This window comes from Homarus americanus, unplaced genomic scaffold (assembly GCF_018991925.1).
Source record: "Homarus americanus isolate GMGI-L3 unplaced genomic scaffold, GMGI_Hamer_2.0 scaffold32091, whole genome shotgun sequence".
Lineage (NCBI taxonomy): Eukaryota > Metazoa > Arthropoda > Malacostraca > Decapoda > Nephropidae > Homarus > Homarus americanus.
The window spans coordinates 232,857-257,551 of NW_024732890.1; the positions used below are offsets into that span (position 1 = coordinate 232,857).

The window sequence follows — 24,695 nt, forward strand, 5'->3', positions numbered from 1 at the left end:
GGGTGGGTGGTGGGTGACGGGGTGTGGGCGGTGGGTGACGGGGTGTGGGCGGTGGGTGACGGGGTGTGGGCGGTGGGTGACGGGAGGTGGGTAGGTGACGGATGGGTGGTGGGTGACGGGGTGTGGGCGGTGGGTGACAGGTGTGGGCGGTGGGTGACGGGGTGGGTGGTGGGTGACGGGGTGTGGGCGGTAGGTGACAGGATGGGCGGTGGGTGACGGGGTGGGGCGGTGGGTGACAGGGGTGTGGGCGGTGGGTGACGGGGTGTGTGGGCGGTGGGTGACGGGGTGTGGGCGGTGGGTGACGGGTGTGGGCGGTGGGTGACAGGGGTGGGGGACACTGTGGGCGGTGGGTGACTGGGTGTGGGCGGTGGGTGACGGGGTGTGGGCGGTGGGTGACGAAGGGGGGGGGGGGAGATACCCTCATGGTGTTGACCTTTTTTCCGACGTTTAAGCTCAGGTAATAATGTCAGGAACGGCTCCACGGGTATTCTATTATATTACTCGAATGTTTTGAGGTGTAGGAGAGACCAGGTGGCCGTATTAGGTTAGGTTACAGGTCTTAGAGGCTAACCACAGTGATATTAACGACTTGTAGCGCCATTAAGTACAAGTGTTCCTGTTCTCTCTCCCCAAATCTTAACATGAACTCGTCGCCAGCACTAGCAGTAAACAGAGCCTGGCGTTCACATCCACAACACCTTAATAAAAGTTACAGACCAAAACAAACTCTCCCTCACCTTCTAATGGTTTACTAATTCCCACTTATGGTACGAAGGTAATGTAGCGTATGAATGCCATCACTCCCAACTCGGCCTGCTAACCCGGATCTAACGTGGCAAATGTTTACTTTATTGATGACTCATGAGAGAAGACGACCCCGGGGTAACGAATCCAGTAGTGTATTGAGGTTAATTACCAACGAGGATGAACTATGTGTGGTGGTGGAGTGTTAACGAGGAGGGATCGGGTAGTGGATCATAATGTACCATGATGCCAAACTGAGCATGTTTTACCTAACCTAACCTAACCAAACCCCAGTAAAATGTTCCAAGTGTTGCGGCAGCAGCTGAGACCTTCACTGCACGACTAATGGTATACTTCCTGTGTGTGGCTCCTGGTGACACCCCTAAATATTACTATAATTTATGGTCACCACAACCCACCCACCCACCATCACCCACCAACACCCACCCACCCACCATCACCCACCATCCCTCACCCACAGTTTTTAGTATTAATATTTTTGTAACAATTCATACTCTTACTGTACCACCAAAACCATTATATCATATATTGTCATGTAAATATATCGAAATTACCATTGCAATAATTGTATATCTGCCGTCAAGACCTGATACTGACTGCTCTCTCCTCTTGTTTCACCTTAATACAACTCATGTTATATTGCTTCCCTCCCTTATCATATTAATGTATATCAACTCCACTGTAAAATGTGTATATACTTATATTATAAAAACGAACAAAAATAAAACAATTAAATAAATATTGAAGTGATAACCGTAGTAATATTCTGATATGTTCTTATTACCACCATGTTACGTGTACTATTCTAGATGATACTAAATGTTACATAATACTTCCTTGAGATAAATTTACAGTATATATCAGGCGCCACTAAGAGAACTCAGGATCTCAATCGTTTCAGCCATGTTAATATTGTTACTAATGTCCACTCTTCATCTGTATTTTCCTGGCTAAATAAACTGTTTCAATATCAATACATCCGTTACCCACCCACCCGCCCACCCACCCGCCTCGTCGTTTAGGAGGTAACTACTCCCCAGCGACCAGGAGCCACCCCACTGCCCGTGTCAATGATCCCCAAAAGCGATATCAGTTGACCTTCTATAGCGTCTCCGTCAGAAGTTTATAGTCTACAAGTTATTTTGACTTTACTATCTCACTTAAACTTAATAATTATAAGTTCGCGGGGGAACATTGTTTACTTATTACTCGGCCAATCAGTCGGAGTTTGGATGTCACGTGATACTTGTGAACCAATCAGTGGAGGTTTGGGTATTAGGTGATACTCGTAAGCATCAAACACAAGATCTGGATGTTGACGTTTGTGTTAGAAGGTTGCTCATTGGCCGGTTGGTGTTCAGTTCATCGAGTATTTGAGGAAGAAGCTGCAATGTTGACATCTTAGGACTCCTGTTGTTCTTCAGTCTAGTTCCAAGGTGAGATTCAGACTGTCAGTATGGTGAAGAGGGGCACACTTGGTATTGCTGTAAGAGATAGACTGCCAAAGAGGAAGAGATCTCGTTTTTGTGGTTGTATGGTTTCACTTCCTAATTGTTTTAGTAGTAATACATAACTGTGTCTCCCGTCGTTAATATTATCGAAATGTTCTGAGTGTTGACCTCTTGATGTGCTGTTGTTATGGTTGTTCAGAGGTCAGCTGTGTGGATGTCTCTTGACCACCACGCCCTCAGCCGTAGTTTTACCGGTGACTGTCAATCGTAGTTACATTCCCTGACTGTCAACTATTCCCTCAGTTACGGGAGGGTGAAGGTAGCTGAACTCGAACTTGAATACGAGAGTTTAACACGACAACTGGCCGGCTCCCTGCACACTTGTTGATCTTATTAAGGTAATTATTAACGACTGACTCACCAGTGATTTTTTTAGTCTTATTTATTTACTTATTTCATCTTTTTAATTATCCTGTAGTTACTTCACGTTGAAACTTAATTATGTCGCTGTTGTTTATCAAGGGACAAGCTACTTAACATGTTTGTATCTAACCGTTCATAAAGATCTCTCCAACCAGGCTGTGTGGTCGGAATGTATTGTTCATTAAAGTTGGCTTAATTAATGATGTGGATGATGAGGTCACGTCAGATGAGCGACGTGACGGTGTCTTTGAAGGGCATGTCATGTCAACTGGATTACCTATAATCCCAAAGAGATAATAACCTTTAACCTTTAGAAGCTGAATAACATGTCGTAACATAACCAGGTTTAATAATGGCTTAGTCCTAAAGGAACAACACGTCACTAAGATTATGGCAGCGTCACATCAGGGGTTGAGAGGAGAGGCAATACTACGTCTGTTGCCTTATATTACCAAATATGTCTACTTGTCTAGTCAACTGTGTGTCTTTAAGGTGACCGTGACCCCAGGTGATAACAATACCAAGTATTTCAGGTTTTAAACAAGATTTCCTGGTAATACTGGATCAGACGGCTAACACCAGGAGGAGTTGTTTGATTTCGTATTTTTTTTTTCATGTGTGTTCTTTGGATAAGCGTAAGTAATAAAAACGACACGAAAACTTTTATTTTTAGTTTTTAGTTTTCCTCCATCTACAATCATAAATCACCCGGTGGGCAGAGTATGAAGGGGTAAAACGCGATGAAAAATTTAGCATGTGACACTAATATGATGTCTCTGCGTGATTGGTACGCGAAGACATTAATTATTTACCGTAAATATTCCTAAAAAAAAAAAAAACCTGTTGTGTCAGCCCATGTTGTCATTGTTTACTCGACCAGCTGGGCCCAAGCGCACTCTCACGTCCACATAAAAACGTAAAAATACACCACGATACTTCAACAAGACTTCTTACCTTGGTACCAGATATCTAAATCAATACTTTCTGTTTAATATGGCAATCGGAGGTCCGGCTAGAAAGCTATGTAAGGTTAAATAGGTTTCCATGGTTAGGTTAGGTTCTTTGCATTGTCGTATCGTCGCACTATAATCCAAAGAACACCTGCGGAAAAAAATGAACGAAATCGAACAATACATTCAGTAGTTAACAGTATCTTATAAACTGGTTATGTGACTCGCCAGTTAGTACACGGGGAATACAGTGCTCATCTCTCGTCATAAGGGTCATTGTTTCATGGCCTGGGTACCCTACAATCGACCTAGGTAATTAGTTTAAAATAGGGAGGTGAAGACGGTGGAGTATAGTGCTATGCCGTCCATAATGTTGACTCGTGTACTGAGGCTTTCGTGTGCTGTGTTCGTTGTCCCTCCTTCCTTCCTCTCTCCCTGTTTCTGTATCCTTCTCTTCCTCTCCCCCCTTCCGATCTTCTTTACTCCTCCCCTTACTCCCCCTCCTCCCTCCGCCTACTCGCCTTGTGTCACCTAAATGGTATAATGATTTACGTCAGAATTTCATTATCTTGAACCAACAGAGGTCATGGCTGGGCCTTCGGTAATTCCATCCGCTCTCACTCTCCTCCCCAACACCCCACGCCTCCTCCTCCCCAACACCCCGCCTCCTCCTCCCCAACACCCCACGCCTCCTCCTCCCCAACACCCCACGCCTCCTCCTCCCAACACCCCACGCCTCCTCCCAACACCCCACGCCCCTCCCAACACCCCACGCCCTCCTCCCCAACACCCCACGCCCCTCCTCCCCAACACCCCACGCCCTCCTCCCCAACATCCCACGCCCCCTCCTCCCCAACATCCCACGCCCCTCCTCCCCAACACCCCCACGCCCCTCCTCCCAACAACACCCCACGCCCCTCCTCCCCAACACCCCACGCCCCTCCTCCCCAACACCCCACGCCCCTCCTCCCAAACACCCCCACGCCTCCTCCTCCCCAACACCCCACGCCTCCTCCTCCCAACACCCCACGCCCCTCCTCCCCAACACCCCCCCCCTCCTCCCCAACACACCCCACGCCCCTCCTCCCAACACCCCACGCCCCTCCTCCCCAACGCCCCACGCCCCCTCCTCCCCAACACCCCACTCCTCCTCCCCAACACCCCACGCCTCCTCCCCAACACCCCACGCCCCCTCCCCAACACCCCACGCCCCTCCTCCCCAACACCCCACGCCCCTCCTCCCCAACAACACCCCACGCCCCCTCCTCCCCAACACCCCACGCCCCTCCTCCCTCCCACGCCCCCTCCTCCCCACACCCCACGCCCCCTCCTCCCCACTGTGTGTCCTGGGGGAGACAAAATATATGTATACTTACCACTTCTTCTGTCCCTCCTGGCTATCACCTCTCCAAAATGGTCAACAGATATACAAAAGTTATTCAACATTATTCAACCTGACCTGACCTGACCTGACCTGTGTCTCTAAATTACCTCATTAAAATATCAAATTGAACGATAAATATTTGGATTTTTCATGATTATTTTTTCTCACTATTTATCAACATTTGATATTTTTAACTTCTGTTTTATGTAAAGAAAAATTAATGTCTTTTTCAAGTAATTTATATAACTAATTCGGCATTAATGGTAAGAATGATAGCGATTTGACGTAAGCTATATCTACCCAACTATCTACCTATTTACCTACCTATCTATCTACCTATTTACCTATTTATTTACCTATCTATCTACCTATTTACCTACCCAACTATCTACCTATTTACCTACCTATCTACCCAACTATCTACCTATTTATTTACCTATCTATCTACCTATTTACCTACCTATCTACCCAACTATCTACCTATTTATTTACCTATCTATCTACCTATTTACCTACCTATCTATCTACCTATCTCTGGTTCCTGCCAACGCGTGTGACTGAAGTGAATCGCATATGGCGGGCCAAGGAAACATACTGCTTGCTGAGCTTCCTGCACGATAACTTTTATTTTTTGTTTATCTTTTTTCATCGTTTTTAGAGCTGTTTACCTTCTTTCTTTTGTTTAGTTATACTGTGAATATTTTGATTTATATTGTCTTGTAAATTATTAGATTGTTTGCGTTACATAAGGGTGTTTGTTCCTACGTCTGGCAGGTCAGCATGGGATGCCTATGGGAAGTCTTGGATTAACTAATAATTCAAAGTGAAGTTGAATGTAAATAAATACATAATTTTAGTAATTGTAATTGAAGTTTCAAAATAAAAAAAACCAAAAAACAAATCTAACTTATAATTTGCTGCTCAAGTTTAATTCCACGGTAATTATATGATGAAACTTGGTATTTATGAAGGAGTATTGAGAGAAGGAAAATGAGCAAGAACTATTAATAAATCCTTTCGTGTCCAGTCCAGTGACGATGTTGTTGTGTCACAGTTATCAAGTAGCTAAGATCGGGGAAGGACTCACAATGGAGGGCCTCGTACAAGACCCAAAGTAGGTTTTATGCGTTTTACATTTGTTTTCCTTGTGTTATCAGTTTGTACAAGTTTGTGTGTTTAATGGAGTCTCAGTGCACGGCTGACGCCATTTTGAGCACCATAGAATTAATTATATATTGGAGTTTAAATGAGCCAATTAGATACACCAGTAGTTAAGTTAAGTACACCTCCAGTTAAGTTAGGTTATGAAGAGTTGTGGAATATTGATCCTTCCAGTCATGGGGGTAAGTGTCAATCTCCTGCTTACGTTATATTCCTTATTATTATTATTATTATTATTATTATTATTATTATTATTATTATTATTATTATTATTATTATTATTATTATTGCTTGTGACTTATGTTGTCCACTGCGTCAATAGTTGTGTTTTCTTATATCTCGTGGTCACAAGCCATCACTGGGCAGGGTGACTTGGATGGTCTCGTTCAGCGGCAATGTTCGCCAGCGGCTGCCAGGAAGAAGAGTGTTATGATCCCAGGACTCTGACACATCAATGGGAAATGAAACATCCTATACTAAAGTTTTATGTTTTAAGCTTTGTTGAGTTTGACAGCTTATGACAACCATTGTGTGTGTGTGTGTGTGTTAGTTACTCAACACCAAGTCGCCTCTAGCTTTAATTACTGAACCTCTTTTACCCTCGTTCAGCGTCTGGTTAACCTGTTTGTATGATTAATTTTGTTGTCAGTGTCAGGAGAGGAGGTCCATGGCCTTAAACCTAACCTAACCTAACCTAACCTAACCTAACCTAACCTAACTTAAGGACAACATCTAGTTTACGTATACGACGGACTGTGTATCAAGTCTTATATACTCATGCTAGGGAACTATTGACAACATAATAAACCTCGAAAAGTACTCACATGCCCAGCACTATGAGAGTTAGATAAGCAGTGAGAGCCGAGGGGGACGCAGTGAGAGCCGAGGGGGACGCAGTGAGAGCCGAGGGAGGGAGACGCAGTGAGAGCCGAGGGGGACAGGAGAGCTGAGGGGAGGGAGACGCAGGAGAGCCGAGGGGAGGGAGACGCAGTGAGCCGAGGAGGGAGGGAGACGCAGTGAGAGCAAGGAGGGAGGAGACGCAGTGAGAGCCGAGGGGAGACGCAGTGAGAGCCGAGGGGAGGGAGACGCAGTGAGAGCCGAGGGGGGAGGGAGACGCAGTGAGCCCAGGAGGGAGGGAGATGAGGGAGGGAGACGCAGTGAGAGCCGAGGGGGAGGGAGACGCGCAGTGAGAGCCGAGGGGGAGGGAGACGCAGTGAGAGCCGAGGAGGGAGGGAGACGCAGTGAGAGCCGAGGAGGGAGGGAGACGCAGTGAGAGCCGATTTAAAAACGACCTCTCCGCTCATAATTCGTGACGTCATTAAAGCACAGAGTTCAACCAATAAATGACGGATAAAGTTCCTCCGGGATATTTATGGGTCCACAATTTCATTTCAACAACTTCATACGACGTAAATTTTTTCATGTGAATTAAACGGTATATTAAAATGTCGACTAATTATTTCTGACCCCTGACTACCTTGTGTGTGTGTGTGTGTGTGTGTGTATTATTTCTGAGCCGCTCCTCCCCTCGTGTACACAGTGATGTCACACCCACTCCCGCGATAAGAGGCGTCACGTCACGTCACGTCACAGTTTGTAAAAGTTGATAATTAAAATTGAAAAAAAAAATGGTTACCCGTTTAATTATTTTTTGGAAGCGGGAAATGTGTTGATAATATCATCACTTGGGGAGGGGGGGATTTTGTAGCGTACAACAGGTAGTTAATTGTGCACCCTATACTCTTGCCATCAGACATAGAGTGTTGAGCCATGGCATACACAGTGTGCTTGGGTCTGTCTCTAAAAGGCCATATGTCTGGCCACACACTTTACATTTAGTCTTGTTCACATCTGCCTGAGGGACATACTGCCAGAGGTACTTATATCCTAACCTTAGTCTTGCTGTTAGGTTAGGTTAAGTTATGTTAGATTAGGTTAGGTTAGATTAAGTGACTTATTTTAATAGAATACATGAACAGCCTAACTGCAGTAGATAAACGATTACACTACCGGATGTTGAGTAGTCATCCATCCGGTACAGTTTGTCGTCTCCACCAATCTGACTTTTCAAAGAACTTGACATTTACATATGTAACTAAACCATTGTGTAATATGATAGTAACACGACACTTCACGTCACATATTTGAAGTTAACAGGAATATTACTAGTGTGTCAATATAACGTTGTGTTTACTTAAGCCCTAACGTTATGAAAAGGTTTACAGTATGTACCATTTTTTTATCATTTACCTAGTCAGATCCGCCAGCTGAGAACGGGGTAGAAGTCATAAAAAATAGACCCAGATTCTAAGACATTCGTGAGATTAATGTGAGAGCCCAATCTCAGATCAGTTATATATAGATCCATCAGCTCGTTAAAACTCCTATATCACTCAAAATATCTAAATAAAATGTGAGGAGGTACATCTATTCTCCCTGACCGCACGCCGACACGACCATTATCTGAGGCTGTGCACGGGTAACTGGTAAATGATATCCGCGCGGTCTGGGTGCGGAGTCTTGACGGTAATTGAAGACACGCCCTGACTTACCATGACAGAATATATATCTCTATTACCGCTTGTTCGTTGCTCCCTACGTGCTGTTAATTATAGTAACTAGCCAATGAAAACAAAGGTAAACCGTCCACCAATCAAACGGAATCGATAGCTTTTTTTTCATATCAATTTTACCTGCCAGTCTGTTCTCTATATTACGTCCTGAAGAAAGATTGGGATGAATTCTTTACTCAATTAGGTTTATATCTAGGCCAGGTATTAGGTTAGGTTAGGTTGGGTAGTGACTGAACTAGACCAGAAAATAAGATAATCTGAGGCGGTTAGAAGCTGTCAACTCTAAAAGTAGAAATAAGGTGAAAATACAATAACTTATATTGGATTAACGAATGACTGAGGCACTTTAAGGAGTGATCGAGTGTGTAAGTTTGAGACACTTTAAAGAACGAGTCCGTAGGTTTGTAGTGCTGGAGTGGGTCTCGTCTTTACCCTCTGCACCACAAGTCGTCTTCAGAACCTCAACTTGAAGGTCGTTTAAAGAGAAGGCAATTCCCGATATGTCAGGTTACCCTCCATCCCCTGTCTCGCCCGCTGCCTGACGTGGACCTACCGCCGTCTGCCTGCCACCACCGTCTGCCTCTTGCCACACTGTTTGCCACGCCACTACCACCATCTTCCTTCTGCCTGCCACCACCGTCTTTCTGCCTTTCGCCCTCTGCCTACTTCCACCACCTTCCGCCTTACACCTACCTGCCAACACCATCTAACCTGCCATTCTTCCTGCCACCAACTGCCTGCCATCCTCTTCTGCCTCCCCTCCCACCCTGCCTTTTGGGATGGAATAGGGTAGAGAGTATGGGGAGGGAGGGGGGTGATTGGAAGCGAAGGGCCTGGTGATGGGGAGGTGATATGAAGGAGGGAGGTGCTTCACATCCCTCCCTTGGTCAACACTCGTCTCTTTATTACTGCACCTAGCACCTCTCCCACCCCACAAGTTGTTGCCCCGCCTCACCCTCATACTAGCACCTCCCCTGTTGCTGCCCCGCCTCACCCTCATACTAGCACCCTCCCCTGTTGTGCCCCGCCTCACCCTCATACTAGCATCTCCCCTGTTGCTGCCCGCCTCACCCTCATACTAGCACCTCCCCTGTTGCTGCCCCGCCTCACCCTCATACTAGCACCTCCCCTGTGCTGCCCCGCCTCACCCTCATACTAGCACCTCCCCTGTTGCTGCCCCACCTCACCTCATACAGCATCTCCCCTGTTGCTGCCCCGCCTCACCCCTCATACTAGCACCTCCCCCTGTTGCTGCCCCGCCTCACCCTCATACTAGCACCTCCCCTGTTGCTGCTCACCCTCATACTAGCACCTCCCCCTGCTGCTGCCCCGCCTCACCCTCATACTAGCACCTCCCCCTGCCCCGCCTCACCCTCATACTACTACACCTCATACTGCCCCTTATACTAGCACCTGCCTTAACCTTATCCTCATACTGCCGCTATTATACCACAACCAAATTTTTAAAAGCTTTCAATAACAAGTCAGATTTCCTTGAGGCGGTCATTAAAACAGCAATTTGCAACGTTTTATTTGTATGTCGTAATAATGAAATCTGAGTAAATCTGTATTTGGTCTCCATTTAAGCGGAATTAATTAAAACCTTTCAAACAGCGGTACAGTCCACGTGAGGGGGGGGGGGCGGGGTACAATTACAGTGAATGTGTGTGGTGTTTAAACTCCTGTCTGTACTTGGGGCCAGAACAGGAACATAAAGGTTGTTTAGTTGTGAACGAAATTCCTTTTAGATACTTGGCAGTCTCTGACATGTTGTGTACCTGAGGATCCGTAGGTGAAGGGGGTTGGATTTTTACGTATTTTTTCCAGATTTCGTCAGATTTTGGCCGATTTTTTTGAGTACCTGAGGATCCGTAGGTGAAGGAGGTTGGAATTTTAACGTATTTTTTTCCAGATTTTGTCAGATTTTTCTTTGTATTAGGGATTTTGTTGTTGTTCTCCATTCAGTGGTTACGGTGTACTGTATGTGGTGAAGAACCTATTTATTAGATCTAAACCAATTATATTTATGACCCATCAAGTAGATGCCCGATATTGCAGTGTTCAGGGAATTTTGACCGCAACTGTACGCATAGAAGGTGGAGCTGTGGTGGTGACGGAGGTGTGGGGGAGTTGGTGATGAGGGTGGTGGTGACGGAGGTGTGGGGGAGGTGGTGATGAGGGTGGTGGTGACGGTGGTGTGGGGGAGGTGGTGATGAGGGTGGTGGTGACGGAGGTGTGGGGGAGTTGGTGATGAGGGTGGTGGTGACGGAGGTGTGGGGGAGGTGGTGATGAGGGTGGTGGTGACGGTGGTGTGGGGGAGGTGGTGATGAGGGTGGTGGTGACGGAAGTATATGTGGTGGGGTAGTGATGGAGAATTAGAGGGTGGTGATGAGGGCCTGAAGGTGGTGATAGGGGCCTGGATGGAACACGAGCTAGGTTCCTGAAGATGTAATGAGGAGCAGAACATAACTGGATAAATAAATCCCATTACCAGAAATACAATCGCTGTGGTAACTTGACAAAGATTACTACTTCTACATAAAATAACCCTGATTTATGGTGGTATATGAAGCTACCTGTAGTGTTGCGGGTAATGTAGATTTGATTTTTTCTTAACTTGATGACCGCAATGTTACTAATGCCTCGGGAGGATTAAGTTTTCCTCTGATAATCGATAATTTTGAGAGTTGTTCCTTTTGAAATGTAACTGTACGTAGCAGATAGGGGGAGTGTTGTTTTGAGAGGGTCGTGGAGGTGGTGGTTAGCAGGTCAGGTGTTTTGGGAGGAGGAGGAGGACAGCATCAGGTCAACTGGTATCTTGCACGTCAACACACTTCACGGTCATCTTTCTTACACACTAGCATACGCGTCCTCTCTTGGTCCACCTCTCCCACCACAAACCTCGAGAGATTTGAACTACCAAACCGGAATCAAACTCCAGTTACTTTTTTTACCCTTAAATAATAATAAATAAAATCCCTTTCATCCATAACAAAGCCACAACGAAGGATTTTTTTGTCGAGTTTGTTGTTGTTTATCGTGGTTGTGTGGGGGATCCTAACGTGTACGTGTGTGTCAAGACGTTGCGCCCCGACATTTATTTTGGCTGGCGGGGTGAGAAGCGAGGCCAGGCCAGGCAGAAAATAGGAAACGGCGGGTGGGATGTTGGGGGGAGCTCCTCTGTGTCAAGTGTGGCAGAAAGATTGTGTGGGGAATATATATATATATAAATACACGTCCAGTAATCTCTCTCTCTCTCTCTCTCTCAGATGATTAAAGGTTCTTTGGTGAATTTTTTCTCGTAAGTTAAAATGTAATTGACTTGAGCTGGTGTGTAAAAAGTAAAATCCAAACATGACATTACCACTACAGTAATATATTACTACTACTACTACTACTACTACTACTACTTTTTTTCTACGTGGCCTCCAGCCTCCACCAATAGCCACACCTTCGCCGCCATTTTATTACCTTAATATTGAATATCCTAATACAAGAGTAGCTATCCTATCAGTGTTGAGTTAGTTGAGCCGCAGATCTATGCGGCATTCAGTGACTGTAGCCTCATAGTCAATATCTGCAGCAGTTGTCGGAGTAGGGGCAGAAGCTCTCGTTCCCCTGAGGCAGAGCAAAGCCGACCTAAGGAGAGAGAAAGACAGTCGACATCTCATCCAGGCTGTGACATAACTTCTGGGCTGCTGCTTCTGTTCGGAGATCACCTCCGCGAGTCTGGCGTAGAAACATCTTGCACTTGGTCCCATCCCGCCAGAGGTTGTGAACACTAGAGGAGTGAAGCTGCCTTGGTCAACGTTTTGAATTCTCTCCCCATATGCCCTTATCTTGTCGTTCTCGTTCCTCCTGTGTGCAGTACTTCTACTACTTCTACTACTACTACTTCTTCTGCTACTACTACTACAATGGCTAATCACTCGCTCTCCAGAATACATTATGTTTTCTGCCGTTATGCCAACCTAACTCAATTGACCTCACGGAAATCTACAGTTGATGGTTGATTCTATTAAGAAGTAGAACAGAGAGGACTAAGGTGGAAAGGAGAGTGAGAAGAAACTGGCAATAAACTTTTTTGTGAAACTCAGGGATAATGACCACAGGTGCTCGAGGTGTACAAGACGGGAAGGAGTTACTGATCTCAATACATTTCGATCTTGGGATATATTTTTCGGTGTTACACATTGGCTCAATTTGTTGCATAAGTTTAAGGAAATTGATAATTGATTTTTTTAATATTCTGTCAACTGTTTGTTTATAATGTATATAATTAAAGTATTTGTCCTGAGTAATATATGACTGAGGCAGGAAGGAGGGTAACCAGTGTGTGTGTGTGTGTGTGTGAGAGACAGACAGACAGACCACACTACCTGCACCACCACCACCACCACACCACACCACCACCATCACCACACACCACACCACACCACACCACCACCATCACCACACACCACACCACACCACACCACACACACACTACCAGATACAAATTATAAATATCATCTCTTCCCATGAGTAACACGAGTCACAGAAATCAAACAACGAACTCACTCACTGGCCAAGAGTTAGTACCTGACCCTTGATGCTAAGTTTATATACAAAGTGGCATAAAAAATGTCATTCATATCGTATAATAAGAAGAGTATTTACCTTCATTAAATGCCGCCAGCCACATCAACAGAAGAGGATTATCATTTGACCCACATTCTTGATACCCAATATTCACCCCTTCCAGCATTCCCCCATCACCTCCCCTTCCCCACCCCTCCCATCTCCCCCCTCACCCCTCCCTCACCCTCCTGATCTCAGCTAACTTCTCAGGCCCCTCCACTACTCAACCCTTATCTCCTGGTGGTTACATTAAGTCAGGATTCCTTTGTGTACCTGCAGTAGAGTTTCTCACGTGTGGCTTCTTCCTTCAAGGTCTTTAATCAAGTGGTTTTTATTTTTATTGGTTTATTAATTGATTTATTATTTATTAGTACTTGTTATTTCCAGTACCTACTTGAGCTTGATTTGACCTTATTTATTTGTGACTGATTAAACGTCCGGTAGGTCCGGTAAGTAAATTTAAACCTTTCCCGGTAAGTAACTTTAAACCTTTCCCGGTTAAATCAGAGACTTTTTTCCCTCCCGAAGGTTTTCTCATTTAATTGACGTCAAGGGATTTAACTTTTTTTTCCTTAATTAATTTGAGATTTAAGGATTTTTTTTTCTTCTGTCGTTTCTCCTTCACCCGATTACCTGCCCTCGTGAGGCTGTTCAGACCTCCGGGTTGATCTTTTATTCTAACCTAACCTAACCTAGACCTAACCTGACCTAACCTAGACCTAACCTGACCTAACCTAGACCTAACCTTGACCTAACCTGACCTAACCAAACCTAGACCTAAACTAACCTAGACCTAAACTAACCTAGACCTAAACTAACCTAGACCTAACCTTGACCTAACCTGACCTAACCAAACCTAGACCTAAACTAACCTAGACCTAAACTAACCTAGACCTAACCTAATCTAGACCTAACCTGACCTAACCTAACCTAGACCTAAACTAACCTAGACCTAACCTAACCTAGACCTAACCTAATCTAGACCTAGACCTAACCTAGACCTAACCTAATCTAGACCTAGACCTAACCTAGACCTAACCTAACCTAGACCTAAACTAACCTAGACCTAACCTAACCTAGAGAAATAGAGATAGATAGATAGATAAAGATAGATAGATAGATAGATAAAGATAGGTAGATAGATAGATAAAGATAGATAGATATAAGGGAGGAGAGGTGAGGAAGGGGGAGAGACAGATAAAGAAAAGAAGATAGAGAAAGTGAGAGAGAGAGAGAGAGAAAGGAGCGCTTCAGGGCATCAGTGTTAATTAACCTTAGCAGGGAGCGTACCCACATCTCCCTCCCTCCCTCCCTTCCTTCAGCTGCTGATTGTTGCTTCATTCTGTAGAGAGAAAAAAAATAAGGGAGAACTCATTAAAAGTGTCCAAAGACGTAATTGAAATGGCTTTAGTAATACTCTTCCAATGATGCAGCTGACTTGCGGCCGCTGGGAGTTGAGTGCAGCTGCCTTGTGGCCGCTGAAGTTGAGTGTAGTCTCTCTCTCTCTCTCTCTCTCTCTCTCTCTGTTCTGTGTGTGAGTTTGTTAATTATGATTTGCATAACGGCTAGTTTATCGTGCACCCCCTACTCATCCTGTGAGCGGTAACGCAAAAGGATTACACAGTAGAGTTTACTAAGGGTCAGCATAACTAACGCCCGTGGTCAGGTTATTATGGCACCGAATGTTACAGAGTGTTTCAGCTGAATTCTTTGTTTAGTTCTGTACATAGAAGGTAACTTATTCCCAACTGCGTGAGTACAGGAGTGTGAGGCAGTATGTCTAGCCTCACACTTTGTTATTCACATTTGCGTGAGAAGTATTCAAGCACATTGTGTATTTGGTTCTATACTTGGGAATTGACTTGTCTACTAAGTCCAAAAAAGTGGATACAATCTTAATATGTCAGATAACTCAACCATTAGAGGTAAAATATTGTGCTCTTTGACACAGTGTACTTGGCACCTGTCCCTAAAAGTTACTACCTTCACACAGTTTGGGACGAAGTAGTGTAAGGGTGTGTGTCTATATGTCTGGTCAGCGATATATGGCATTTAACAATATCCATCGTCTGTGCTGTTTGATTTATCCTCACTAAGTCAAGCTGGGTGTTGGGGTAAGTGTCTTTCTGTTGGTGGGGGAAGATGAGAGGGTCGTTGGGGGAAGTGTTTTTCTGTGGGGGAGTGGAGGGGATATTGGTGTTTTTTCTATTGGTGGGGGGAGACGGGGTGCTGGGGGTGGAGAACGTGTTACAGTAGGATGAATTCATTATCTAAGAAGATAATTGAATTCACTTCCTTAAATTGTAAGTAATATAAATACCTTCTAAGTAATTAAAATGTTCTAAGTATACCCTTTTTAAAGTAATTTTAGGGATTATTGACACTTTAGGTAAGTTTAAATTGTCATCTGGATAACTTTATGACATCTGGATAACTTTGTGTCAGTAATCTGGTATTATTCTTAAGACATATGTTGAAGCTTTTAAATTGGATGGTGACGAGATGGTGTGTGTGTGTGTGTGTGTGTGGTGTGTGTGTGTGTGTGTGTGTGTGTGTGTGTGTGGTATTGGTGGTGTGTGTGTGTGTATTGACCCGGTATTGACATTGTGTGTGTGTGTGTATTATTATTAATGGGTGGAGTGGGTGGGTAGGTGGGTGGGTGGGGTGGGTAGGTGGGTAGGTGGAGGTGGAGTGCAAGGTGGGTGGAAGGTGGGTGGGTGGGTGGGTGGGTGGGTGGGTGGGTGGGTGGGTGGAGTGGGTGGGTGGGTGGGTGGAGTGGGTGGGCTGGGTGGGTGGGTGGGTGGGTGGAGTGGGTGGGTGGGTGGGTGGGTGGGTGGGTGGGTGGAGTGGGTGGGTGGGTGGGTGGGTGGGTGGGTGGGTGGGTGGGTGGGTGGGTGGGTGCATGGGTGTGGGTGGGTGGGTGGGTGGGTGGGAATGTGGTGCGTTGGGTGGGTGGGTGGGTGGGTGGGTGGGTGGGTGGAGTGGAGTGGGTGGGTGGGTGGGTGGGTGGGTGGAGGTGGTGGAGTGGGTGGGTGGGTGGGTGGGTGGGTGGGTGGGTGGGTGGGTGGGTGGGTGGTGGTGGAGTGGAGTGGGTGGGTGGGTGGGTGGGTCTTGGTGGGTGGGTGGGTGGGTGGGTGGGTGGGTGGAGTGGGTGGGTGGGTGGGTGGGTGGGTGGGTGGGTGGGTGGAGTGGGTGGGTGCAGGTGGAGTGGGTGGAGGTGGAGAATGAGTGGGTGGGTGGAATGGGTGGGTGGGTGTGTCCAGTACAACACTACTACGTCACCAATACAGCTACAACGATACACTACTACAACACCTGTATCACATTACTTATCTGACTATCCATAACTATCAATTCTCCACACCTATCCTTACAGTATATCCACACACCTACTCCTGTATCCTCACGTATCCACTCCGCTGCATCTATCCGTTCTAACAACCAGTGGGATAGTGGAATGACTAACCTTGTAACGCGTTTGAAGCCCCTTAGTGGTTAAAGTGAAGTAATAATATCATAATAACAACAACAGCTTCCAAACACGGCCTCTGGGGGTAGGGGCGTCAGTCTCCCTTACCAGTATATTGAGGTTTTAGGTCGGCAGGAATTTCAGAAAGTTTTAGACGCGGATGTAATGGATGTGAAGATTTAATTAAAAGATTTACTCGAGGCTATTTCAAGGCAATTTAAAAGACCTCCACTTTTTAATAATTTTATATTTGTAGTAGTAAAAGTATATACCTGAGAACGTAAATATACAGAAAGGAAAAACAAACCCACGACAGGTAAGGTTGTAGGTAAAAATGAAATGTAAAATATGTAGTAATTCATTAAACTCAGCAAAGTGACGAGAGAGAAAAGAAGTTATTTAGGTTTTTGAAGGACGGGATGAAGTAAGAGTGGTGCTGTGAGAAAGATAGAGAAAATTTGATAACTGTGAAGAGACAGATAGATGATGAAGATGAGTGTAATAGATGGGAGAAGAGAGGAAGGAGGAGGAAAGGCAAGGAAAGGAAAAAGGTAAAGGAAGATAAAGAGGGTGAAAGGGAATGTGGTAAATGAATGACTTAAAGACTGGGGGGAGGAAAGAGAGAGAGAGACAGAGAGAGAGAGAGATCAACACGGAGAGGGGAGAGAGGTAGATGAGGTAGAAAGGAGAGGGGAGAGAGGTGGAATGAATAAACGCAGGAGAAAGATATAGGAGGGGAGAAATGTTGGTGCAAACAGAGAGGGGAGAACATGTAAACCCGCAATAAACGAAGTAGGAGATCCAATAAACAAGGGAAGGAGGTAACACTAGCAACAGGGAGTAGAGAGAAGGGAAAGAGATGAAAAATGAGAAAACAAAACAAAATAATGTCCTCTTTTGAACAGGTGATAGAGAAGGAAGATGATATAAAAATAGAATACCAAAAGAAATTTGTGAAAAAGAAAAATAGCTTAGTTGTTTCTTGAGATGAAAAGATGGCATCTATTAGGACTTGTTTCTGATCGCTGATTTATTTGTTACTTTGATGAAACGTCACTTAAAAATAGCGCCTTTTGTGATACTGTACGACAGTTTGGGGCGGGACTACTGGCAGATCTCAGGGGAATTTCGTTTCTCTCCCTCAAGCAACCAGTATGCTTATTAGTTCTAGCTACCACCCGAATGACGGACGAATATACCAGGCAAACAGACTCTTGCCTAAATGATATTATAAAGAGCTGTATAAGAACAACAATACATTAAGAGAACACAAACTAGTGACTGGATAACAAACTTGAGTGTACTGATGAACAAGGATTGAAGAAAGGTGAAGAGTAAGGCAGTAGTGAGGGCAGCTCCGTGGCCAGGGAACATGTCTTAACTAATTAAAGTTTCCTCTCAGTTTTTTTTTAGGCGTTTTTGGCTATAAGGGTGATGGTGAGGGGTGTAGGGGGGAGGTGAGGGGTATTGGTGGTGGGTGTTGGTGTGTGTGTTGGAGGGGGTGAGGGGTGTAGGGGAGGTGAGGGTATTGGTGGTGGGTGTTGGTGTGTGTGTGTTGGAGGGTGAGGGTTGTTGAAGGAGGGTGGGGTATTGGTGGTGGGTGTTGGTGTGTGTGTGTGTTGGAGGGGGTGAGGGGTGTAGGGGGGAGGTGAGGGGTATTGGTGGTGGGTGTTGGTGTGTGTGTTGGAGGGGGTGAGGGTTGTAGGAGGAGGGTGAGAGGGGTGATGAGGGTGTAAGACAGTATAGAAGGCAAGAGGAGGAGAGAAAAGTAGGAAACGTCCAGGTGTGTAGGAGCACCGCTGGGCCTTAACCTAATTCACCTCTCATTTACACAATATACCCTGTAAATCGTGTAAATCAGACTGTAAATCCTTGGATGAAACTATTTTTTTCTAACACGAGTGGAAAATCTTAGTTTGTTTTCCCCGTAGTGGTCGCTTGCGGTCTAGACTCACCCGGAAATAAAGTCTTTGAGAGGAATGATTCACACGTTAAACTGCGGTGACGTAAATAATCCTTGTAAATTGGGTTTTTGAGTGTCTTAGTGTTGTGGCGAGGGAAGAAGTCAAGCACTGGAGACGATCGTGGCCTCTCGCTAAACACAAACTACCACGTCATCTTAGAGGGAAGGAACAGCGACCTCAAAGACAGGACTCTACTACGAGGACAAGTTGCTCACGAGGATGACCTGAATTATAAATGGGATTTTCTTTTGTCCTCTTGTTTCGTCGTGTGTGTGTGTGTGTGTGCGCGCGTGTGTGTGTGTGTGTGTGTGTGTGCTACTGGTGGGTGGAAGGGGTGAGAGACCTAAATAGACAGGAACGTAAACTTTAGGCAAGTTTTAATTTAGGGTGTATGTATGTATGTATTATATGGCCATAAATGGTTTACAATACAACAGTTGGTGACGAAGCTAACTATCTCAGTTCTGTGTGCTTGTGTGTCTGCCTATAGCCCACCTACCTATTAGTATGTGTGTTTATAGGTCTTTCCTGTTAACCTTCCTACCAGACTGTGTGGGTGTAGGTGAACTTCATCATCATACACTCCCTCAGGCATGTCCTTCTGCCACACCCTCGATAGTACACTGCCCGTGGGTGTAGTGACGGTGTATATTGTACTTATTACCAGGCTGTGTTACTTCCTGAGTCTGGATATGTATAGACTAACGACCTCCCCCCAAAATCCCTGTAACACTGTACTGGGTAATGTTTAATAATGTAATCGTGTAGAATTTTTGTATCTTCAATGTATCTGCTGTAATCTATTGTATTATCTGTATGTAATGACTGGAATCAGGACTAGTATACATTAAGCAACATTACATTTTCTGCTGGTAACTCCATTCCAGATTTACCTGAGTTTAATAGATCACAGGTAAGAGTAAGCCGTTCCCCCCAACACGTGGAAAAATTTGTTGGTGTGTACAAGGTAATTATTCTAAGATCAGTCACCAACCTATTCGAATATAACTTTGACATTCCTTTTGAGGTTCTTGATTTCTAAGAGGAACAACCCCAGCTTTCATGGTCCCCTTTGCATGATATACGCACACACACGTAAACAGACAAACACACACACACGCACACTGCTTCTTCGTTCCTGCAGACGGCAAACATGAAAACTCGTCTTGTTTACATTATACCATAAAGAGGCGCTGTACATACAAGTTACTGGTTAAAAGTTGGCGAGGCGTGGAGAGTCCGGGTGGTGACCGGGTGGTGGTAGTGGCAGCCAGGTGGTAGTGGTGGTCGGGCGGTGGTGATAGCTAGGTAATGGTGGTAGTGGCAGCCAGGTGGTAGTAGTGGTGGTCGGGCGGTGGTGATAGCTAGGTGCAGCCAGGTGGTAGTGGTGGTCGGGCGGTGGTGATAGCTAGGTAATGGTGGTAGTGGCAGCCAAGTGGTAGTGGTGGTCGGGCGGTGGTGATAGCTAGGTAATGGTGGTAGTGGCAGCCAGGTGGTAGTGGTGGTCGGGCGGTGGTGATAGCTAGGTAATGGTGGCAGTAATAGACGCATCCCACACCTCCACCTACAGACACTCTCACATTAATATCACTCCACATCAAGGTAAAGTATTTTAGGAGTACCGAGATGTACCGAGGTTGTTTACTCCCACCAAGAGTTTATTGACCTTTGACCTGAGCCACTTAGTCGTTAATATTAATTACTTTTAGTTCTTTGTCTAGTGCCTCTTCCTCTGTGTTCCTCTCACGTCATCGCCTCAGAAACTTACTGTACAATTAGATTATTGGTTAGGTTAGGTATTTATATTAGGTTATGTTAGCGTTTGGTTAGGTTACGTTAGGTTAGGTTGGAGTCTTTAATCATCAAGTGAAATAAACTGGTGTGCCTAGATACCCAGCCAGTTTGTAATATCATAATGTATTGCATAAACTCCCTGTATATAAAGAGAGAAAATAAAAGATGAATTCAACTATAAACTGTAAATACAAAATACATAAAGCCAAGTTAAGCTGTTCCAAAGCTGCAGTTGTTCTGGACTATGCTCTATTGAAATGATTCCCGTCAAAAAATAAATTCTCTATCCAGCTCAGACTAATGATAGATGCGAAATATCAAACTACATTCTTTACAGTATATGTACAGTCAGTCCCCTTCACTTGTGCGTTTACAGGGACTTGTCAGGTTTTGTGCAGTCTGGCAGCGTTGTGTTTGTGTATATTCCTACAGAAAGAAACTCGCAATAGTAAACAAACTATGGAATCAAAGTCAATCAATATTCAAATAAATATCTCAATAATAATGATTTGTGGAATGTTTATATGGCGAGCCCCTGTAAACGCACCAGTGAAGGGGACTGTACGTGTGTGAAGCGAAAACTACAAAAAAATCTACGGGTCTGTCTGTGTCTGTCTCCTTTTGTCTGTCTGACTGTCTCCTTCCCGTCTGTCTGTGTTTACAAAAAAAATGAGTCGTATCTGAATTTCCTTGTACTTGTAATATGATATTTCAATCGTACCTGGCCATTATTGGTTGGGGTGGGGTGGGGGGGTTAGGTTAGGTCACGCTCGGCTAGGTTAGGTCATGTTTGGCTAGGTTAGGTCACGCTTGTATTAAGGAGTCTCGGTAAATTCTCCAACTTTCTTAACCCAAAATATTTCAAGTTATGAATCTCTGGTGTGTGTGTCTACCTAACCTAACCTCATCAGCCTAATGGAGTGGAGCAAATGTCACGGGATTATGTTACAGAGATCAATTGCCTAACATAATCGAGTAAAAACACAGGTCACCTCCCACGTAGAGCGAGAGCTGTTAAAATGTAGGTTAATACGGTTGAGGATTAAAACCTTTTATGATTAATCAAATGTAAATTGTTTTAACTGGTGGATAACGTAGCGATATGAAAAACGTTTTAGCTTTGCAACTACTGTACAGATGGACGGAATTACTGTATTAGTAGTATTTTCAACCTATAAGCCATTATGTTTTACTGTCGTTGCAATATTTCGCAATCGTCGCAATGTTTCGCTTTCGTCGTAATGTTTCGCTATCGTCGTAATGTTTCGCTATCGTCGTAATGTTTCGCTATCGTCGCAATGTTTCGCAATCGTCGCAATGTTTCGCTATCGTCACGTTAACCACTTGGTGTGACAAGAGAATATTACAGTATCTAACTTAACCTGAGTGAGCGAGCGAACAATAGCGAGCGAGTGAGTAAGTGATAGTGAATGAGCTAGACTTATAAAAGATAACATAGAGTTGTGTTACAGTTTTAATTAACATAAAAACTACACGTTATAACATTCTTTTAATTACACCTGTATACTCAACTGTATTTATACCTGTAACAACTATATACTTTTGTTCTTGTATTGTATTTCTTTGTTTAATTGTTACAGGTGGACCAAAAAGTAAATTAGGATGTATTAAAGGTATTCATGTACCAGCTACTAGTCATTATAAAGTATATGTTAGGATTTATTACTTATTAATAAACGAGGCAACAGCTTGTAAAATAATAATAATAATAATAATTTGTCAGAGGCGGAGGTGTTTGTGTTTTAGGGAGATGTGTGGATGGAAGGGTGTCAGGATGTGTGTGTCAGTGAAGGGAGGGTGTCAGGATGTGTGTGTCAGTGAAGGGAGGGTGTCAGGATGTGTGTGTCAGTGAAGTGAGGGTGTCAGGATGTGTGTCAGCAGGGAATGTGTTAGAGGAGCACTTCAAGAGGTGGGGAAGAGGAAAGAAAAGAGAGATGGTTAACTAGTCTCCTGTGCCGAGTTATCAAGATAGTGACTTAACATTACCTTAGTTTTATGTGCCGAGTTATCAAGATGGTGAGTTAACATTACCTTAGTTTTATGTGCCGAGTTATCAAGATGGTGACTTAACATTACCTTCTGTCTCCCTCCTTCAGGAAACACTCGTCAGGAGACCTTCACTCCCGTCTCAAGACCCGCAAGATCCTCGGCGTGGGAGAGACTGATAATGGCGACATCCACAGGTCTAAGGTACTGTACTTAACCTAACCTAACCATAGCTCTCCTCTCCTTACCTTGCCTCCCCATCCACCCCCTCACCCCATCCCCTCCCAACACCCCCTACTCACCTCTCTTCACCTCCCAACACCCCCCCCCTCCTTACACACACCACCCCACACTCCCACTTACCTTCCTTCCCCTCCCCTCACCTCACACGTGTCCTATAGATATTCTTAGCACAAACTAACCCTAAAGTCACCAACCCAACCTGGAGATGTTGTGACGGTGAAGCAGCGGTCGTGAAGGGGGAGGGAAAAGTCCTCCTGTAGAAGCAAACACTTGAGGGCCTCCTGTTCCAATCCTCACGTGTTCAGAAGACACTCGACTGGGCCAGAATTCTTAGAGATACGGTATTTTTTATCTTTATTTCTTTACTTAATTAGGAATGAGTGAGATACCTGAATAATGTTACCTGTAAAAGCTATAGTTGGGCAGCCTCCTCCATAAACATTAAGAGTATCAACCCCCGAGCACCGCAGTTGTTGGATAATGAATAAAATGAATTAAAGAATGAATGAATAGTGATGTATAATAAATAAAGTAAAAAAAATGGGGAAAATAAAATTAGAAAGATAATTTTTTCCTATAAATAACCTTTATCAGTCTATAGGAAGTCTTAACCTCACCTAACCTAACTTAGCCCAAGAACAATAAACGTAAAATGTAATTAACTTATCTTAAAGTTTTTATGTAACTTAGAAAATCATATATAATCCCATAAAAATGTATAGTGACCCGACATATCATATGAGTATTGGTGTTAAGGTGTCGAGAAGCCTTGAAAAGACTTGGCTTCAACTTTGAAACTTTTCGAGTAGCTGGCTTCGGTTATACGACTTCGTCCTCAAGTCTGAAAGGAGGTGGAAAGTGGAACAGGTAGAGAAAGGAGGAACAAATGTTGGAAGATAAATGGAGAGGTGGGCGGGATGGAGGGAGGGAAATCGTGACCCCTTATAGACTGGAGGGAAGATGGAGGGGGCATACTGAAGTGTTTGTGTTGTGGGAGAGGGAGAGAGAGGGAGGGAATTGGGGATAATTGGAGGAAGGGAAGTTAGTAGTGGAGGAGGGAGGGTCACTGTGGAGGGTGGAGGGTCAGTGGAGGAGTGAGACGTTGGAGGGATGGTGGAGGGGGGGGGGATGGATCACGGTGGATGATAAAGCAGGAGAGGGAGTAGAGACGAGAAGAAAATGGAAAGAAAGAAACTAAGAGAGGCGAAGGTGATGTTCATGGCAGCTGCAGCAGATGTAAGGGCCAAGCGTGTCGATATTTCTGTTGGTTTTATTCGCACCTCGTTTGTATTATTTTCGTAAGATAAACCTTCAATTTCAATGACATTTTCGACGATTGATTAAAAAGTGGCAACGTGGGAGATGAGAGGAGAGGGAAGAAAATAATAAAGGAGGGAAAGTTGCCTGAGAGAATAGTCGAGAGGGCATTTAGGGGAAGGAGAACAGAGGAGATGAAGAAGAGATGAGGAAAGAATGGAAGAGGAGAGGAAATGCGAAGGAATGTGAGATATAGAGGGAGGAGGGGGGAGCTAACAGGTGGGCGGGACCTGTGGGCGGTGTTTGTAAGCTGTACTCTGGGTGGATGGGACTAATTGCTTGACCTGTGGGTGGGGAACCGGTGGGTGTTGTCTGTGAAAGTGGGGTTACTGGGTGGAGGTTAGTGGGCAGGTCCCTAAATAAAGGTAACGTGAGGAAGGTGGGGTGAGAGGGCGGAAAGGGGAAGGGATGGAAGGGAGAGGGAAGGAAGGGGGAAGATAACTGTCACGTATATAACAGATTAGCCAGGTCGAGCGTGACGGTCGAAGGAGACTCTTGACTAGACAGACAGACAGATTAAGAGACTGAGGGGACATGCAAACAGCGCATTTATCCCCACTCCTAAGTAGTTCCC

At 44.9% G+C, this 24,695-nt stretch overlaps 1 protein-coding gene across 3 annotated transcripts in view; it reads left to right on the forward strand.

The window, feature by feature from the left end:
• Positions 1 to 24,695, forward strand: part of LOC121869201 (tumor protein p53-inducible protein 11-like) — a 59,895-nt gene that overhangs the window by 13,280 nt on the left and 21,920 nt on the right. For 2 of the 3 annotated variants that reach the window (XM_042370438.1, XM_042370437.1), the window contains exon 2: positions 22,672 to 22,765. In XM_042370438.1, coding sequence (XP_042226372.1) covers positions 22,672 to 22,765 — 94 coding nt within the window. Of the gene's footprint in view, positions 1 to 6,011; positions 6,088 to 22,671; positions 22,766 to 24,695 lie in introns of those variants that run through there. The other variant, XM_042370439.1, reaches the window with a different exon arrangement.